The sequence below is a fragment of the Chaetodon trifascialis genome, chromosome 15, assembly GCF_039877785.1.
Source record: "Chaetodon trifascialis isolate fChaTrf1 chromosome 15, fChaTrf1.hap1, whole genome shotgun sequence".
In the NCBI taxonomy this organism is placed as follows: domain Eukaryota; kingdom Metazoa; phylum Chordata; class Actinopteri; order Chaetodontiformes; family Chaetodontidae; genus Chaetodon; species Chaetodon trifascialis.
In genome coordinates this window covers 18,616,034-18,636,869 of record NC_092070.1, presented here as the reverse complement: position 1 = coordinate 18,636,869, position 20,836 = coordinate 18,616,034, and the positions used below count along the sequence as shown (strand labels likewise).

Here is a 20,836-nt window from a genome sequence, read left to right as displayed (position 1 = left end):
GCGAATCAAATCATGTCTGTAAAAGTGCAACAGCGACATCTGATGGTCTGAAGTCGGAGTACCACAGACAGTCAAATGACGAATTACACTGAAATTGAATAAAACGCTGCTTTGACCAGAACATATCAACGGTGGGTTTTAATCCAAGAGTCCTGATGCGTAAATGCAATCACGACAAACTGCTCTGCTCAGTTTAACATTGATCCAGCCACACCCCGTTGTAACATACTACTAATACTCATCATTTTATAATACGTATAATCCTAAAAAAAAAGCAACTTTTTTATTTTAATTTTATTCATAAAGATGAGCAAATCAAGAAACCGTTCATATTTACAGTAATGGCCTGCTGATCTTTAACATTCAGTATTAAAGTTGATACATTAATGATAATGTGGTCATCATATCAAGGGTAGCTACACATCTGCCATGTTACAAGGTAATTTCATTAAAACGAACAAGTCTAGCAAAAATATAAATTAGATACAAGATATAACACGGAAAGCATAAAAAGTGAACTACATTCTAAACCATCAATCTATCTCACAGAATACTGAAATACTGACAAATTAAATGACAGTTAACAAATATAGTATATTCAGAATTTTTTTTTAATGAGATCTACAGTAATTCTGCCTGATAACAAGATCCTCATAAATATCTGTTGAGTCTTGAATGCATTGTCAAAGTTGCAACAGTGAAATCCCCTTAGTTGAATTCTCCTTGTTTGTCCAATGTGGTCATCTGATCCCACCTCAGGATCTCTTGTTTCAAACACCTAAGTAAAAGCAAAAGAAACGGATTAGGTCGCAGTGAATAGAGACAACTTGCACATGTGCACTTCAGAGTTCCCTTCTACCTTTGGTCTTGGCCTTGACAATGAACTGCTTGCTCTTCTTCTCCAGTTTATTGGAGGCAGTGCAGGTGTAGGTCCCTGGGAGCAGTGAGGAGGAGGTAAGAACTGCTTCGTCCTCCATCCTCTCCTGAATGGGATGGGAGGACTGCCAGCTGTACATGGGTGTGGGGTTTCCTGTGGCAGTGCAGTTCAAGGTAATTTCAGTCCCAACTATCAGGTCCAAAACTTCTGGTTCAGGACTTAGGAATGTTGGGGGAACTGGAGAAAAAGATCACATGGATTAGCTGCACCATCTTCAATGTAACAAGCACACAAGACTTCTTTTTTAAGACTGGGAATATCTTCATGACTTACAGTACACAGACGCATTAAGAGGCTCCGAGGTCACAGTAGGAGGCGGTTGTGGCCCCTCAGGTCCAAGCTCCAGCACTGCCACGCACGTGTACTGTGCTCCATTTTCGGCTTTGGTTGGTGTGATCACGAGGATAGAGGACACTTGGACAGGCGAGGGAGAGGTGAGGTCAGAGAAGGAGTGGTTATAAACCTCAGTCTGGCCTCTGTACCACCTCAGGGTGAGGTACTGAACTGGAGCAATGTTCTGAACCTCACAGAGCAGCTGGTACTCTTTTCCCTCCACCATGGGGCCACTGTGGTTCACAGGCCTGATGGAGACACTATCTGGGGTCTCTAAAGGAATAATACACAAACTCCATATCATTCAAACAGGTTCACGTGAGTCATCCATGTCTACATTGATACATTTTCTATGTTATGCATTCTCTGTATTCTGTTTTCATCCTTTATTTTTTAGATTTTATTTTAAGAGGGTTTCTTATTTTCCATTCATTATTTTTGTGTTCATTCTATGTTTGTCTTGTTTTTTAATCTGAAGCACTTGGTGCATGCAATATATTTGTTATAAAGCACTCTGTGAGTGGCATGAAAGGTGTTGCCAATACCAATAAAGTTTTTCTCATTATCATTACACTGTGTATTAAAAGAGGGGCTGACTCACTGTAGAGGACGAGGTTGAGCTTCTCCTCACACTGTCTCGGGGCTGTGAAAAACACACCATAGCAGATAGGCTCCTCTATCCAGTCAATGAGACTGTCTACCTTCCACTGGACAGACAGGTCCTGCTGAGTGTGCGCGGCACTGATGGCCGATTCCCAGCCCAGGACGCGGACGGGGCGAGCGGCCTCACAGCTGACCGACACCGACTCCCCAAAGCCTACCACGACCCTGGAGGGCTTGAGGATTAGGGAGCAGCCTTCACCTGACACTGGGACAGCAGCAGTCATCATCATTACAGCCAGTGTCATCCTCACCACCTTCTTTACACATGTAGGACCTTCATTATTTAATGTACAAGCAGGCCGTGGGTACCTATTATGTAACCTTGATCGAACGCTTACAGGAAAAACACTAATAAACCAAGAATAGCCTAATATTTTTTTAAATACACCTGTGTATAACAGTACATTCATAGCTTCATTATAAGCTATGACAACAAAACGTGTACTTTGTGCAGAATTAGACCTACATCTGAACGGGTAGCCCGTCATAATTGTGGTTGTGGAACAAAGCTACTTAAAGACAAACATTGATATTTTAATGCTGCAAAGATGCGTAATACACACCATGCTAATTTAAATAGTCTAATTCTGACAGGAATTGGGTCGCAGTTAGCCTACGTTTATATTCCTCATTTCACCGCTATTTACATAAGACAGTTACTGCACCAAACATCATCCGTAAGCCCAACAAGTGAGAAAAAGCATGATGCGCACAACATCTTACCTGAGTAAAACATGCACAGCGTCACAATCCACTGGAGAAAGTTGTTTCCCATGTTATTTTCTGCACTGAGCCGTCGATTACGGGGCGAGAGGAGGAAAATTCCAACTTGAACAAGCTTCGCTACTCCGCAGGGAACTATGTTGGGACAAAAGGGCCCCCTTCATCCCAGCTGACTTTGGGGGTGGGGGGCAAAGGGGAAAGAGGGAAATTTAACAGGTGGTAGGCCTCTGAAAAACACAGCCCGTTCCTTTGTATTGCATTGATTTTCTATGCGTTTTAGCAGGAAATGACAGGCCTACAAAAACCACAGCAAACAGTGCACTAGCAGTAATGTAGGCATTCAACAGTAAACGAGCACAGCACTGTGTGTGGAAATAATATTGTGGTTTGGATGTAAGATTAATGCATCAATTGTCCATTTTCAGTATCTGGCTTATTGTAGCAAAATATGTTTAACAACATGAAAAGCTGCCACTTTTTAAGCATCCAAATGCATCTCCATTTCTAATAATCAAGATGCCTTACAGTTTATAGCACGATCGAGTTTGAATCATAAACTACTTTCATTTCTTCTCTTATCTGATAGAATTACGGCTGACCCATCTAAATCTCTGAATAAAGACAAAAATCTGAACTAGACCTCTTTGTGTGGAACGCTCTCCACATTCCAGCCTTTAGGTGTGGCCTAAAGTTTGGCTTCAACTCAATAATTTTATCTCCTGTCTCTTGTGGCAGTGACCAAAAACCTGTTTTCCCTTCTGCTTGCCTGTGCGTCTCCTATTGCTTCTGAACTCCATGCTTGGTGAAATCCCAGCGGGCAGGAGCATTGGTGGTGTGCAGCATGTACTGTAGCCTGTAAGCCCCACACTGTGACCAGAATGCTACACAGCATATCCGCTCTGACCGCAACTGCAGTGCAAGTGAGCAAGTAATCGGATGCTTTTTGGTGTATTTATGGAGAGCCCAGCTGGGAATCTCACTGTACAGATTATACTACATGCTTCCTTCACTTTGAATACGCTGCTGCTTCAAACTCTCCAGAGAAATATGTTAAGCGTCCCTAATAATACTTTTTTTTTTTTATTTCTACTCCTTGACAAATTGAGCAATATCCTCTCTGCCAGGTTGTTATAGCAACACAGTCAGAGCATACACAAACAGTGCTTTCTGGCACAACCCTCAGTGGGAATGACAAAGACTGAACATGAACACGGTTTGAGAAACAATAGCTTTATATTGGCAACTGTAGGTAGGGGAACATATGCTCTCCTTTACATTGACTTTGTTCAGTGCTAATTAGTATGGCAGTCTCAGCACTGTATAATGTAAGCCAGATTGAAGGAGAGAGGCAGAGAGAGAAAGGGAGAGAGGGGTCCAAGGGGTTGACAAAAAGTGGCAGTGAAGCAGTAATGAAAGACACTGGTTTGACTTTGCTTCAATCGGTATTCTGCATCAGGATGTCACTGACAGAGAAGCTGGCTTTATTCAACAACACAAGCAGCTCATGTGCACAATGCCTTAACGTTCTACGTGACATGCCCTTTTACTGGTACATCAGACAAACAGTATGTCTAACAGAGGATTTAGTGACTCATAGTCAGGGAATATCGATAAAGCAACAGATTATCTGGTCTTACTAAACTGTAGGGACATCACAGAAATGGCATGATCAGTGCAAAAATAATTCAACATTCTACAGTTGTACCAGTGCATACAAAACAAATTAAAAACAATTTTAGAGAAGATGATAAAAATATGTAAAAAACAAACAAACATAATTAATGCGTACACTAAAAATTAAAACTAATAATGAACAAAAAACATTGTGCCCCATTGCAGTTTTCAGAGCTCTCTCAAGTAATTACTGTCGCTGTATTGCATTGTCTGGACAACATGCAGTAAAAAAAAGGGAACAAAATGTACCTGAATGGAGACAAACATCACAAGGAGCAACTCAACTGTCTGTCTTAAAGCGTGGTGTTTGTGTGCAGAGAGGTTAGAGCTCTTTTGTTGCTTGGAAAATGAAAAAAGTGTGTGATGAGTACAAGGCAACAATGAAAGCAACAAGGCAACAATGGCTGCTGAATCCACACAGTTAAGTAGCACCCATTCTTACATATGACTTATGATCAGATAGCTGAAGTAATAAAAGTACTTGTTTTTCCAGAGGAATGCAGCTACTGGCCCGTCAAAGACTTACCCAAAGCATTCACTTTTTAGTCACTTAAGTTAAGAGTAATCGTACAACAAGCCGACAAACCCACTGTCCCAACCTATTATGGCTTGATGAGATCATTACGTGTCCAATATATAGTCATCTTTCATCTCTGTTTCAGTCTCCACCAACTCCTTTCCCATGTTAAAATTTCATGGCCCTCTAGGTTTAGCAGAGCTCTGTTCCTGGAATTTCCTCCTTTTGGCGTATATAGAAAGTTGATGAGAGCGGGTCAGACCGAACCATACCGTAAATGTGCATGAGATGAAATCAAACAATCAGCTAAAAGAAGCTAAGAAGCTCAGCAGAGCTGCAGAGGTGGGTGTTAATGCTACTGGGTACAACAGTAACTTCATTCAGCCTGTGTGCTTACATGCACGTAAGTAACAGGGTCAGATAACGAAAGTATCGCTGTGGCAGCAAAGAGGGACGACAACAAGGGGAGACGACGACTCATACAGATACAAATTTGAAACTATTTCACCCAAAGACTGAAACTGAAACTAAGACAAAGCAGCCTTTCTCTAGAAGTCTGAATCAGTGGACTGAACATTGGACTATTAGCAAAATTCCAACGCTGTGAGAAAATGCTGTGCCCTGCCTGCCTGTCCTCTCACTGTGCTGCCAGTTTGCTCTGACACACACACACACACACACACACACACACACACACACACACACACACACACACACACACACACACACAAAATTAACAAGCGACTTTATATCAACATTTGAAATGAGCAAATCATGCTTCCAAAATAAAGTCAGAGGTAGGGCAGAGTCCTGATTACTGACCTGCTGCATGTACAAACACCAGGTTACTACAGTGCATGTAAACACATTCTCCGATTGATTGATTGATTGATTGATTGATTGGTCAGTGGAAATTGAAAGACAGCGGATGGGATTATTACGGTGACCAAGAAAGGCAAGCGTAATGTAATCACCCAAACCATTTTTATCAGGAGAAACATGCTGCTGCCTCAGCAATCATGCCAATTCAAACGCCGAAAAACCCTGCATATCCAGTCATCAGAGCCCAGGTTCTCCAGGCCTCTAGAGGGAGCCCTAAGTGGAACAGCTTGGTTTTCGACCAGTTTTTCATGCAGGAAAAAAACACCAGGGCCAAGCGTAAAGACAAATATGTACCATTATATGTTATGTCAGCCCTTTACTCCACTCTCTGGTCTGGTCTCTGCCTTCAAGCTTTCCACCTAGCACTCCCCCTAGAGGCCTTGTGTTGACTGGATATGCAGCATTTTTCTGTTGCGCGTTTTCTGAGTTTGTGTGTTTTAAACTTTGTATCGTTTTTGTATTTGTAGTGTTTGTTGTTAATGTAGTTGTTTTGGCATTCTGCAGCACGTTTCAATAGCTGTATTTGTTTTAGAATTTTTCAAGCTGAAGCAAATGGAAATGTTTTGGGCAGTTGCAGCGGGTTTGTCCTTGTCAGCTACCATAGATTATGCTTTCTTTAAGCTACAGCAGCCAAGCATGAGCAGTCCACCTCACCACCAACTGAGCATGCAGAGCAGACCATTCCCCATGCCTTTAAGAGGTATGAAACTGATGTTTCTCCAGCCACACAAAAAACGAAACATTAAAAAGCAACATGGTCATTACAAAGCCATGCAAAATTGAATTTTAAAAAAGTCAGCCTCAAACGGGTCCTGATGAGGTAGGTTGTCCTCTGATATAGCTACCTTTGCTGAAAGAAAATGTGCCTTCAGGTGTCACAAAATAAAGACCACCAATGAAGAGCACGGCTCCCAGGAAGACAAATACTCCAACCAAGGCTCCAAAAGTTGTCAGATTCCCTGTGGGAGACGGGAGTTTCTGTTACAATCTCTCTCTCAGCTCATCTGTTCAGACCTTCCGGTCTTGCAACAGAGGAGTTCCTCTGTTTGCGATAAACTACACATCCCAAAGTGAAGATTAAAACAAAAAACACAGCCATTAAAATTCCAGCAGTGGTTCCAGGGTGACTACCTGATGGAGAACAACAGCATGAAGGAATTACAGAATAATTAAGACAGCAAGACACGGAGGGAGTAGAACAAATTCAGAAATATAACGATTTTTGTAATGATATCTTACTTTTGGCTTCGATGACGGTGAAATATTTGGTCTTGGTGCCCTGGGCGTTAGACGCTGTGCAGTTATAGGTCCCTGGAAGCTGAATGGACGGGGTCAGAATGGACTGATTCGTAATTTGATTCTTGTTCGTCAGTTGTATAGGGTGTGGGAAATGCCAGCTGTATACCGGCACTGGATTTCCTGTAGCAGTGCAATTTAAAGTTATTTTCCCACCGGCTGGAAGCTCCAGTGTTTCATTTGCAGGCTGGGTGAAGGTTGGAGGGTCTGAGGATAAACATGAAATGAAAATAAAGACAAAAAGAGAGAAAAATTAAGAACAATTCGAGAAAGGCAAAACACACTCAATATTCTCTGTAATGCTTAAATTAAGATGGCGTTAAAAACTTACAGAGCACAATCACTTGGTGTGACTCTGACTGGACTGAGGGAAGACGCGGTCCTGTTGGCCAAATGTTTAGCTTTGCCTCACACCAGATGTGAGTTCCATTATCATCTCTATGGGCCGTCAGATTGAGCACAGATAACTTAGTGACTGGATTTCTAGCAGGCTCGTTGAATGTCTCAGTGTATAAAATCTCCTTTCCTTTGTGCCAGTGCACAGACAGGTTCCTCGCCGGCGCAACATTAACAATGTCACACTGTACGCTATACTTTGCGCCCTCTGCCATGGGGCCCGTTTGACTTGGTGGAGACATAGACACTCTGTCGGGCGTTTCTGTGTTTAAAAAAAAAAAAAAAGTGTCAAAATGTTATCAAAAACTATCAAGTCCCAACATCAGCAGTATTTCATGATCAAAAACTACAAGGGGCCTGCTACCCAACTTCAGACAAAGGACTACTTACTGTAAACGGTGATTGGTAAGGGTTGTGAACACTGATGGCCGTTTAAGAGATTGACAAAGCAGTTTGAGTCTATGACCCATTCTTTGACAGAGTCTATTTCTAAGGGAAGAAAAGAGACAGAGTCTGTAAGAGGTACGCCTCCGATCGGAGACTCCCAGCCCATCCCCTCTGTCTGGTTGGATGATGAGCTGCAGTTGGCTGAAAAGGGGTCCCCATATCTGACCACAGCTGTGGGAGGGCTCAGTTCAACTGGACAGGAAGAACTCACTGGCTTTCCTGCAAGTACACAGTGTGCATTATAGCAACAGTACAAACAGCCACGTGAAACAAACAAAGCAATAAACAAAAAGAAAAAAAACATGTTTTACACAGCATTATTGCAGTGTTTCTTCAGAGTCTGGATTCAGACCCAGCAAAGACACCTTGAATGAGTTACAGAGGGGTTAACAGTTAAACTGGCTTATTAGTTAAATAACTTCATAGATGATATAAAACAAACACTAGGAACAATGAAAATGCATGTTTATTTTAACTATACAAGTGCATAAACTCTTTGAATATGTAAATTAAACTTAGATACATATGACACTATGGTGAGAAACTATACTACAAAGCCGTGTCTTGTGTGCTGCTGCCCCCTCGTCCACAAATGGGATTTAGGATAATGATGGTAAAGTTTACACAGAAATGAAAGCCATTAAAGTTGTAAGAAATGATTTAAGAAACCATGATCAAAATTTCATCTCCGGAGCCAAAAAGCAACCACAAGATACTCAGGTTAATCAAACAAAAGGCGTAGGCCAGCCTGTTGCACTCAGCCCATCGACAGCCTGTAACGTTAATGTTGCTCAAAAGAAGCGCATGAACGCGACAGAAATCATTTGACCTGTATGCGCGATGAAGCTAACGATGAAGATCCACATGTTGATTTCACTTCGACTCAACACAAAAAAGTAAAAACTGATCCGGGTGGCAAATGTATTCGTACGGTGTCTGCTCCACCTGAGGAATGAGGTCATCGGAAGTCCCGAAAGTGAAAGTTTCCCAGCGGTGCATTAAAGTGACCGTCGTAAATTCGCGTTGCTGAGCTCTGGAGCAAGTAAACAGTGAGATGAGCGTGTGCGGGCGGTTTTTGAGTGGCAAGGGCGGGGCTGGATTTCAGCAAGGATAGCTTAAAGGTATAGTTCGACATTTTGGGAAATGCTTATTTGCTTTCTTGCCAAGAAAACTGATACCACTCTTGTTGAGTTAGTTGCTGGAGCCAGCATCATACCGAGAAAAGGGGGGCCAGTTGCCAGACGGCCTCCAGGCGAACTATTCTTTGAATGATTTCTCTGCCTAGCAAATACAATAATATTACAGCCAGCACATTACACATAATATATTAATAAAACCCTTTAGTCTCCATGCACAAAAAGTCTCATCCGGCAATTACAGTAACAGAAAACCTCCCCTTTTCCAAGTAGGGAGTAGTTCTTGAGTACTTTCTGTAATTACAATATATACAATTGCAGTTTAGAGACCCAAAGTTTTCAAGATTTGCACATATGCAGTCCTCTTTTGGTTAGGATTAATATCACACCTATGAAAGACCAGAGAACAATAGCTATTTAGATATTAAATCTTTAGGTCACTTGTTATTTCCTCCTTCCGAATAAGACAGAAATTCTAGGTGTCGGGTTTGTCCTGTGCCCTGAGGTGGATTTACCAGGCAAGAAGAAACTGGCAACTTTTAATATATCTATTGCACATTATTATTGTTTGAGAGCACAAACAGAATGAGTCTTGTCCGTTCTGATCATACGTTTATGCATGCAAGATATATTCAGGCCAATAAGGTTTCAATAACAATCTGTTTGAAAAGCCACAATTTTTAATATTAAAATACAGTTTTACACCAGTCATGAATATTTACAGCTGTATTCACAAATGTGTTACCATTTTCTTTTATCACAGGTAGGGCTTCAGCTCCATGAACTTTTCCAACATTCACAATGTTTATATACCTGTCTGCAGTCCAGTTTCAACACTCATTATCTCCATCTTTACACATTTCCATAAATAAATATAAGGTTTTGCATTTACATAAAATATTATCCCGAATATACAGTTCTGATAGGCACTGGGCGATAATGCCTGCAGTCATTCATACAAAAGCATGTAACTGTGGAACAAGACAATTTGTCCCATGAGGCCAGAGCCTGAAACAGTATGGCACAACAAAGGGCCAGAGACGGCTACAAACTCTGAAGTGCAGAGTGGCTTAAAGAATAGTGAAGGGACAATAGGCTCAATGAAACATATGCACAGGCAATAGTGTCCACAAATAGAGCAGAGCTGGTCTCCTTTTTCACAGAATCAATGTCACACCGTCAAAGAGACCAATAAGCAATGCCAAAGAAGCGGTGCGCTTCCCATTGGTGTGATGGTAAAAAGCACCGCAGGCTCAGGGTCAGCACTCTTTTAAGTGCAGGCTGAAACCATGATCTCTTTGTAAAATAATGACATTCGGAGTTTGACTATTAAAAGGGCACAATTATTTTCTTTTTAAATCAAGCATTGGTGAATCCAAGGTCAGCAAAACAACACTCACAATCATATCAAATTCCCTTTGTGCTTATGAAAAAATATCAAAACAGTCTCCCTGGCACATCCTCTTCCTTCTGTCCAGTGAAAACAGGTAAAATCCAGTAGTAAATACAAAATTTTACATCTCACACCAAGGCTGCTCGTTTTTTTAATGAGATTACTCTGTGAGGGGTAAAAATACTATTATATGTGGGAAAACAGATGTGAGGATGACAGCGTGTGTGACGTTTGGAGGAATAAAACAGATCTCCAAACAGCTGGCTGAGTGGTATTCAGGCTTTCAGACATTGCAATTTCTGCTGGCAGAGAGATGCAGCTCATTCGGAGTGGTCGGCTATCCATCCGGTGCTCTTGGCAGGTACACCGCTAAGAGAGTTTGGTCATAGGAAACTGCAGGTCCCAGCCGTTGTGAGCCACGTTGCCATTGTGGTTGCTGAGTTTCGGGTTTTTAAGATTGTAGCGCCGCATCCTGGTGTTCTTGTAGTAGATGGAGTAGATGAAGACGAATACGATTGAGATGGCGACTACTGTGACGGCCACAAATCCAGCTATGAGGGGGAGGTAGTCCTCTGTAATGAAATCAAACACGGAGGATTTCATAGGAGTCATATATAACAGGAAGTCCTAATGTTAGTAGTAACTTGACACAGTGTTAATGTGTCAAGTGTGAGTGTCCCATCCCTTCCCAGTGTTTTGGAATGACGTGGTAGTGTAAAAGGGAGAGTATCACTCCTGATTATTTCTAGGTTTGGTAATATTATGCATACATATTTTATCCTTCATTCAGCTTCTTTTAGAAACCACAACCAGACATAAACACGCAGCTGTTATTGCATGACTATTAGAATACCTGTGTATGTGTTACTGCAAGTAAATGTTAGAGAGATGTATAGATATATGTGCTTTACTATTGGGATGCAGGCGCACAAATGAAAGACTGCTGATTATCGACTTACAATTTTAACACATGAGCGACCCTCAGACAGGAAGATGGCTAACTGTATTTATATGATTATTGTGAAAACATGGAAGCCCTTATGATTCTAACACCCAAAGTCAGACATACGACATAAAACAAGTCACTAAGTAAGTAACTAATCCAGACCTTCCACAGCCTTCTGCCCTTTTGTTTCTGTACTGAAGCCGTGTGACCTTTGCTCTGCAGACCTTTTTCTGTCAACTTAATGTCCTAAAGTGCTACATCTAAATGAATGCATTTGGTCTGAAAAAGGGTTACAGATCACAATCGCACAGAGAAACTATGGGGGGAAAGTACTTTGTATATACGGAAGAAGAGTGGAGTGTGTTTAGTAACTTCAAACTTCTGCCAGACATCTGGTTTTAACTACTGGGCCACTTCATGTATTGAGGAAAAAGATCTATCATAGATTTTTATAGGAGGGGTGCATATTTTCTTCTAAAAATGATGCAATAAAGTTTAGATGAAGAGTGCAGTTACCTTTGAGAATCACTTCCACCTCATGGAAGGTGGAGTCGATGTCATTGGTTGCGCTGCAGTTGTAGAAGCCCGCCTCAGACACGATGAGCGTGTCTCCAGACACATGGGGCACCCTGTCTGAACTGTAGAGCCACTGGATCTTTGGAGGTGGGTGACCGTCGGCTGCACAAACGAGCACCTCAGGATAACCTCTGAACACTGGGATTGTCTTGGGGAGCTTTGTGGTATTAATGACGGGCTTATCTGTGGAGAAAAAGTGACAATGGGGCAGAATGAGGTGGAAGAATATTCAAAGACGATGACCAAAAAAGGGGTTAAAGTACATTTATGCATGAGCTAAAATGTTTGCTGGGTGTGAAGTCTCTAATTCACAATAAGATTTTACGCTCTGTCCTGCACTTTTTCCTGCTTAAAGAAACATGACAAGCTGTTGAGTATTCATGAGTAGGAGTCTGTCAGCTAACTGCAATGTCCATCATCATGCTTGTGACTACTGAGCAGCAAATGTAAATGTGATCTCACAGTAGACAGTGATGTTGAGAGGACTGGACATCATGTTTGGAGGAGGCTGTGGTCCCTCAGGTCCAAGGTCCAACTGAGCCTCACATCTGAACTCTGCTCCGTTGTCCTTTTTGTTCAGAGCGATGCTGATGGTAGATGACACATTGAGCGGCGATCGGACCACGCTGATGTTACAGTCTGCGCTGTTCTCATGCAGGCAGCCAGTCACTCGCATTGATTCTGACGGACAAATGAATATTTTGGAGAAAATACGAAAGACAAAAGGCAGATTGTGTTTAATTCATACACTGGATCGGAAATTCAGATTTTTCTTCCATTTAACAGAGACTGTTAAAGATGACGACTTGAGCTGTCAACATTTGTGTATCACTGCCTGCTCTATCAACTCAAACTGATGTCTTGATTTCATTTACACACTGCTGGAAAATAAACACTGAAACTTGTTATAGGAAACATGTGCCAAAACGTTCTATAACATGATGCAGTGCATGTCTTGTCCTTATGCTGATGAATATGGACGTGTCTGCTACAGAGACACTTAAAAAACATGAAAAACAAGAAGCGATTTGTTGGTTTGCACTAACACTGATGCAAATAGGAGATGCGCCGGTGAGAAACCACTGTCTGCAGTCAGTCTATTCGATGTCACATCAGGTCGGTGACAAAGAAATTATTACTTCAATGAACCTCCCTCAGAGTGCACTAGGTTTGTGCGATTGGAAGAAAGAATATATTGGCTATCTGCAATTGGCTGAGTCCATTGCTAGCTGTTTGGTTTATTTTATTGGGGGTGAGGGCAATTTTTGTCATGTCATTTTGCTAATTTAATAACCTTCCTCCAAAGTAGGAGTGAGAGCCACAACTTTTGTAATAGCTCCTCTTAATGAATCTTAAATATTCTGTGAGCACACGTCTCTTGACGCAGTACTGCTTTGAAATACGAGTTTTCCTAGCACTTGTAGATTTCCTTGGCCTCATAGAAAAGGTAGTAACAAAAAGATTTCCCAACCTTTGCTGCGTGGTTCGAAGGTTTCATTCCCTCGGTACCATCGCACGGTGAGGCTTTGTGCAGGAGCAACGTTGGTAATGTCACACTGCAGCTGGAACTCTCCCTCCTCCACCACTGAGCTCAGGTTATCCACAGGGCGGATGGAGACGCTGTCTGGTGTTTCTGGGGAGGTGAAGAAAGATAAGGATAGATCCGGAACTTGAGAGGCATGTTTCATGTTGCTGAGAGTGAAGGTGAAAAATAAGGTGGTAATACATACTGTAGAGAGTGAAGTCTAAATATCTGCGGCAGGTTCCTATTCCCTTAAATGTTGCATTGCACGAAGGCCTTGGGTCCCAGTCTTTATGGGTGTCAACAAACCAAACTGCACCGTCAGTTGTGGTGCCCTGATGAAACTGCCAGTATATTTTTCCGTCCTTATTTCTGGAGCCGCTGGATGTCGGCTTGCATGTTGCAATCTGGCCTCTGGCTTGGTATTGTATCACCATCCTGCCTGGACTTATTTCGATGGGGCATTCTTGCTGGGCACCTGTGGAACGTAGAGTGGGGGTGAGAAAAATTATTCCAGCCCCCGTCGATATATATCCATCATCCTAACACAACATTTCCTCATCCAGCACTGGAATGAAACACTGTTGAAAAGCCAACGTTGTGCAGAACAAAAGCTGTGTCTCAGGAGGCAACAGGAAAAGGCTCAGGAAGGATATACCCCTCCCTTAGGAAAGTCTGCACTTACTGCCCACCATTCTTTGTGCTGGACCACTGCAATTTCCATATCAGATATGTGTCACATTCCACCAAGCCCATTTCCATCTACTATAATATCATGTACAACCTTAACTTAGAAAAATCCAAAAACTAATATCCACAAGATGTGTGAGGCGGCTTAAAACACTAGATCACAATGATTCCTAATGATCAGACACACCTTACACCAAAATATTACTGATTTCTGCTGTTTTTCACACACTCACAGTTATCATTCACCCTCGTTACACACATAGGTATAATAACATGAACATGTCTCATTCAATTCAGTCTTCTCAGAGCTTCTACATACATCACTGTGTGGCTTTAAGTTAGCTGCCCGTTATTCAACAGGCTGCATAAATAGACCGAAACGATCCCTCTTTATGTTCCTTATAAGTCTATCACCCTCATCGAGACATTTCAATCTCACCACAGAAGAAAACCTGAGGTCTGTAACTGGCTCTCAAGTGGCAGCACTTACTCGATCCTGCCCCGTTAGAGAGCGACAGCAGCTCCAACGTAAAAAGGACTGAGAGGAGACGAAGATAGTTTAAATCATCCATTGGAATGAAGTCTTCGAGGTTTTTGAACCAAGTTGTGGGCCCTTTTCTGTCACACTGCGCGCCTCCGAGGTTTCCCCTGCTTCCCCTCAGCTGCACGGGACGAGCAGCGGCGACTTGTTGACTCTTTGGGAGAAAGCTAAGCTAAGCTATGGCTGCAGGCACCGCACAGCTCCCAGCTCCACATATAAATCAGCGGAGAGGAAAATGGGAAACATCCCTCCCCCAAACACTATGCCCGCACACACACACACACACACACACACACACACACACACACACACACACACACACACACACACACACACGGCAAGTCTTCACACCCACTGTGTCTAAAAAAGTGATTAGCTGGTTGTGCAAGTTGGCAACAAGTCATATTTCAGGCCAGGACACTAGTGGCTTGTTTATGGCGTTATGATATATGATGAATTGTTTGTCCGCCACTGACAAGCCAATAGATAGATAGATAGAGAGATTTACATATTATATAGAGTATATTATAAAACAAAGACTGAGCCCACAGCGATGCTAGGTGTCCTGTGAGGCTACACTGTGGGCAGCAGGTGGTGCTGCGAGCTAAATGACAGCATTAGCATGTTAACATGTTCACTATGGAAATACTAATTGATGTTTAGCAGGTTTACCACGTTCACCATCTCAGTGTAGTGTGTTAGTGTCAGAATATTTGCTGATAAGCAGTAAAGTACATCACAGACTGATGGGAATGGAAGTATTTAGTTAAAGTCCTAAATCATACAGTTGTTTGCCACAGTAATGACCATCTTTGTTGGGTAGTCAGTAGATTTTAAGCCTGTCATTTTGTGATTTAATTTATATTTTTAGTTTATAAAGTAGGTCAAATTTATATTCAATAGCACCTTTATAAAGTATAACATACTTTGTAATTGAAATACTGTATTAAAAGTGTAAGTTAAGAAGTTATGCTAGCAGCTCTGTGAGGCTGCTCTGTATGCTAATGTCAGCATGCTATCATGCTCACACTGAGTGCATCATCTCATCTGCATTAATCACAAAGTAGGCTGAAACTGAGCGTGTTGGAAATGTCACGAGTTTCGTGTATTTGTCAGGCTACATCCTAAATCAGTTCAACATAATTGAAATTTAGACCTGATGATAGCGCAAGATGATGAGTCAAGATTACTAATGTTGTTACACGAGTGTGTACTAATATGACAGCTGCTGAGATATTTCAATTTTGATCAACTGATCAACAGGCTGACACAATCATCCATATAGCCATGCTGGTAGCATGGCTGAAAAACAAAGAACTGATATTTGCCTTTCAATAGTATTGAGATATCATAGAAGTAAAACAATTGAGCATTAGGAGGAAGGTTTTACTTCATGCATAGTATTATAATGCACATAACAAGCTGCAGCACTGGACCTCTCTAATTAGACATAATGTAATAATTGGCTACTGCCGATAACAAGCTCTGTGAATTAGTCTACTGATTACATTAAAGTGGTAGATACACTGTATTGCCCTACCTTTTACAGTGACTCTGGCTGTTTTAGAGACTTGTCCTATGTCATTCCAGGCATGACATGTGTAGGAGCCCATGTTGTATGCTGTGGCATTGTGGATGAGCAGACGGGACACTCCATCTTCATTTTCCTCCACCACATTGGCAGTCCGGTAATAATTCCAGAAATATTTTGGTCGCGGGTTGCCCATGGAGGAGCACTTCAGCCACACTGTAGAACCAAGATCGGCTTCAGAGTCTTCCAGCTCAACTATCTGTGACGGTGGGTCTAGAGACAATAATTTAAACAGTGCACGTCAGAAAGAAAGTAAATGCACCAGTGTAACAAACTGAATCACTCATGCTGATAGTATTTAAGATTTTCATCAAACCTACATATAACAGTAATCTCAACTGTGCGGTTGACACTTGACAGAGTGTTTGAAGCTGTGACCAAGTACTGTCCTGTGTCCCTTCTTGTTAGGTTCTCTGGAAGTTCCACCTCCTCGCCATCTTTATACCAGATCGTCTCAGGTTTAGGATAGCCCTCAACAGTGCAGTTGAGGTTGTGAGGAGTGTACTCCAGTGCAGTGTAAGTGCTTGGACAATTCAACTCTGGCCCATCTGAAAGCACAGAAAGACAATCACACTTTGTACTTTAGACTTACTGTGGAGTAAGTATATATCACCTTGCCAGTGGTAGAATGTAAAAAGTACAAAGTACAACTCTGTACTTGTGTGTAAAGAACAGTACATAAAGTTCAATGAAAAATTCAATCAAACGAAATAAAACCAACCAAAATTGTGCTGACAACACTTTGGCATTGTTACTTAAGTAATATTTTGAAGCTCGAAATGGACTAATTTTATTATGTAGTATTGCCTTTTCTTTCTTCAGTAAAAGATCTGAGTATTTGTTTGACCACTACATCTAGCACCCAAGCTGTATTTGCAAATATTAACACTACAAAACAAAGACAATATTACAGAAAAAATCTTGGATATATGAAACACAAATTGTTAGTGTGTAAAATACATGTGCAACATCCCCAAAACAAATCAACAAAATGTTTTCCCTCTTGGTTGGGGCCTGGCTGTTTGCGCTGATGATAGGATGTGGCACTCACACAGTACAAGAACCCGGAGTTCCTTTTCAATGACAGAAGAGCCTTCAGCTTTAACAGTGTACAGCCCTGCTTTGTCCCTGCTCAGGGGGACGGACGCTTCTGCGGCCTGTCCATCTTTCAGCCATCTGACAAACGGGGTTGGATTTCCTGTCACTGGGCAATGTTGCTCCAAAGTTTCCCCTTCCAGTAACTCAGGAGCAGAACATTGTACATCCGGTCCAACTAAATAGAAGCAAACACAGCAACCATTATGCATTTTTACCTTTATTTAACTGATGAAACGTAGCTAAGACAGAGATGAGGCACGAGAACTGACTGAAATACTGGTGTTTTCCTCCTTTGGACATGTACAGTCTTGTTTGGCCATGATGATTTACTGCCGTGCTGCCTAAAAAACTAGTAGAACTTATTGTACTATCATGAAAATTAAGGCAGCAACTAACGATTATCTTCAGTATTAATATGATTGTTTTCTTGATGAATCATTTGATCAATAAAACTCTGAAAAAATCTTCGACATCATCAAATGTTTTGTTGAATCAAAACAATAGTAATGAATGTCCAACTACAGTAAGAGCAGAAAAAGATGAAAATCCTCGCAATTTATATAAAGATGTTTGGCATTTCTGATAATTGTATGATATACTTACAGTGAACTGTGATATTATACTCCTGTGAAGATACATTAAGTTGTGGCCCTTCTGGCCCCAGGTCCAAATGTGCCTCGCACCTGAACGTGGCTCCGCTGTCTTGTCTAGTCGGTATAAATCTGAGGACAGATAACTGATCCACTGGTTCCCTGCTGGGATTGTCAAAAGTGTCTGTATAGACAATTGCATCTCCTTTGTACCACCTTACGGTGAGATTCTGAACAGGAGCAATATTGTGGATGCCACATGTGAAGTTGTTTTCCTCCATCTCTTTCAGCACACCATTGTCGCCACTGCTGGAGCTGATGCTGATGGTTTGTGGGAATTCTGGAGAAAAAGTACGGGCCATCAGACACAGTCATAGTATCCTTGCGTTCTGTGCAAAAGTAAACAAGACTTACTGTAAAGGACAACTTTTGTCGGCACGAGGCACTGCTTAAATTGACTGTCTTTTGATGGGCTGATGAAGCACGAGGGAGAGATGGTCCAGTCTGTTACGCTCTTCACAGCCCAGGTCAGATGGTTGACCGGCTCTACACCTGTGCCTCCTTGTGAAACCTCCCAGCCAATTCCTTCGAACTGGCTCTCTGACGTGCTGCAGTTGATTGAGATTGGATCTCCATATTTCACCACAACACTGGGGTGACTCAGCTCAATGGGACAGGAGGTGTGTACCCCTACAGGAGTACAGTTACATGTATCATATTTGCACCATTGCCACAAGAGAAACATCATCGCAGTGTTTGCCCTTATTGTGCTGTCAGCCAGCAATTAAAAAGTGAGGTCAACAACTGCCTCCCACTTAGGTTTTGAGTGCATGCATGTCATGGAAAACTCATGGATGCTGTTGGTATGTGTGTAATAAAAAAAGCTGAGTCTTAGTTCAAAAGCTGTGAAAAAAAATGTATTCATCCATTTTTTCACTGTTAACTCCAAGTAAACAAAAACTTTCAAAACCCTTCATCACTGTTATACTGGTTGTCCTAATGTGTTCATGAGTTGAAGAGGACATTTAAAGCATTTTATCCATCATATAGGCTATAATACAATATTCCAAATATCTAATAGCTTAGTCGGTTAATTAATAAATTTCACTTTCAATTTTGACCACGTGTGCAGAAGGTAAAGGTAATGCTGAAAAAATCATAAAAACTACGTGAATAAAAGAATATAGAGGTGAAAAGGCCCAATTATATAACAAATTATTAAGGTGGAGAATAATTCATCGCTTTAATGTGGAACTGCTTCAACTGCTACGTAACACTATGGGTGCTTTGTACATACTGTCCCGACTGGACACAAACGCCTTTCACTTCGTTCCTATACCTATATCCTATTCCTATACCTCTACCGCGACTAAAACAAACAAACAAACAAACAAACAAACAAACAAACAAACAAACAAACAAACAAACAACAACAACAACAACGACAACAACAACGACAACGACAACAAAACTTTATGAACAAAATGAATGAACAGCTATAGCTTTTAAAGCAGGAAAAGTGACTGTCAGATTCATATATTTGGCAATACTTTTTTTGATCTGGATACTGTGTTCAAAAGAAACCGTTTAATAAGTGTAGGTGAAGATTAAAAGGTGTATACGCGAAATTCAGGCTACCCAGCAGTGTAAACCAATGAATCACATCTTTAAGAATGCAGGTTTGCATTAAGTCTAGAAGCGTCTGTTTTTCCCTCCTAGTCTTGTTGGACTCAAAGGTTTTTAACTCGACATTTATTGTAAACACTGCTTCAGTCTCAGATTATTATTATTATTATTATTATTATTATTATTATTATTATTATTATTATTATTATTATTATTATTATTATTATTATTATTATTTTGGAATGGCCTTAATAATGTGAAACTTCTTTGTTTTGCCAGTTTGGTAGACACTGAGCTGACAGTCCGTTTCTTTTCACATGATACCGCTCCCTTCTGGTTAAAACAAAGTTCTGCATCCTCGGCATCTAACACCTTTTCTGCTAATGATGACCACACACTTTGATAAAGCAGAAGCTCATACGGCGTTTTCACATTTCAGTGTGTTTTATATAGCGCAGAGGTCATGGTTTGTCCTGAAAAAAGTCTTTTTTTTATGACAAAAAAATAGATTACATAAAGTGCCTACCTGTCGCAATGAGGAGGGACCCCACGAAGAGTCGAATAAATGATGCACTGTGCCTCATTTGATTTGTTTACTCATTTGATTGGAACAATGTCCCTTCTGTCGTTTATCCCAGCTCTGTTCAGCTGCTCTTCTGGGGCTGCGCTGCCCCGATCCGTAGTAAACCAATGAAGCAGCTATTCAGAGGAGAGAGAGAGAGAGAGAAGAACCGCCAACACACTGACACACATGCTCTCTCTCTCTCTCTCTCTCTCTCTCTCTCTCTCTCTCTCTCTCTCTCTCTCTCTCTCTCTCTCTCTCTCCTGTGTGTGGGATATATTTGTTATTCATGAGTCAGGCGATGTTACATAGCCTGACACTTCTGCTGTTATGATGTCCTATGTTTTTAGCACATTTACATGTATTCTTACTATTTAATTATGTTTAATTGTACAGTAATCAGTAGTCTTAAAATATATTGCATAACATATTTTAATTATATTGGACATAATAAGATACAGCTCATGTTAAGTGACTTTCTCTTAGTGATAGAGTCTTTTTCACTGTCCATGGAAATCAGAGTTCACATATTTTAAGTATTTTTTATGGGTTTCAACTGATTGCAATTGAAAATGTTGGCCTGTTCTACTGCTTTGTTAAAATATTACTAATATAAACAAAGTTTTAACAGCCCCTGTTATTTTATCCCCAAGAAACAAAATTACAGTGCAAAATCTGCCAATATATCTCAGACATA

The 20,836-nt window shown here is 41.2% G+C and overlaps 1 protein-coding gene across 1 annotated transcript; it reads right to left on the bottom strand.

Annotated features, from left to right (window-relative positions):
* Positions 1 to 299: 299 nt before the first annotated feature.
* Positions 300 to 20,267, bottom strand: LOC139343234 (hemicentin-2). Its single transcript, XM_070980737.1, has 21 exons — positions 20,104 to 20,267; positions 18,366 to 18,641; positions 17,965 to 18,291; positions 17,315 to 17,536; positions 16,584 to 16,811; positions 16,213 to 16,476; positions 13,650 to 13,919; positions 13,391 to 13,552; positions 12,382 to 12,600; positions 11,860 to 12,102; positions 10,768 to 10,969; positions 7,948 to 8,009; positions 7,357 to 7,683; positions 6,969 to 7,232; positions 6,537 to 6,688; positions 4,294 to 4,297; positions 2,657 to 2,791; positions 1,872 to 2,138; positions 1,211 to 1,543; positions 860 to 1,114; positions 300 to 778 (listed from the first exon to the last, which is right to left on the bottom strand). The coding sequence occupies exons 1-21, from the start codon at positions 20,159 to 20,161 to the stop codon at positions 771 to 773; spliced, it is 4,278 nt and encodes a 1,425-aa protein (XP_070836838.1). The 5' UTR covers positions 20,162 to 20,267; the 3' UTR covers positions 300 to 770.
* Between the last annotated feature and the right edge of the window lie 569 nt (positions 20,268 to 20,836).

What these genes read in the sequence shown, in the direction of transcription:
- LOC139343234 (XM_070980737.1), bottom strand. Translation starts at nt 20,161, where the DNA reads ATGAGGCACAGTGCATCATTTATTCGACTCTTCGTGGGGTCCCTCCTC. An exon ending in GACAAAAGTTGTCCTTTACA is followed by an intron (nt 18,292 to 18,365) that starts GTAAGTCTTGTT and finishes CTTTTTCTCCAG; the next exon opens with AATTCCCACAAACCATCAGC. An exon ending in ACACCAAGTGATTGTGCTCT is followed by an intron (nt 7,233 to 7,356) that starts GTAAGTTTTTAA and finishes GTTTATCCTCAG; the next exon opens with ACCCTCCAACCTTCACCCAG.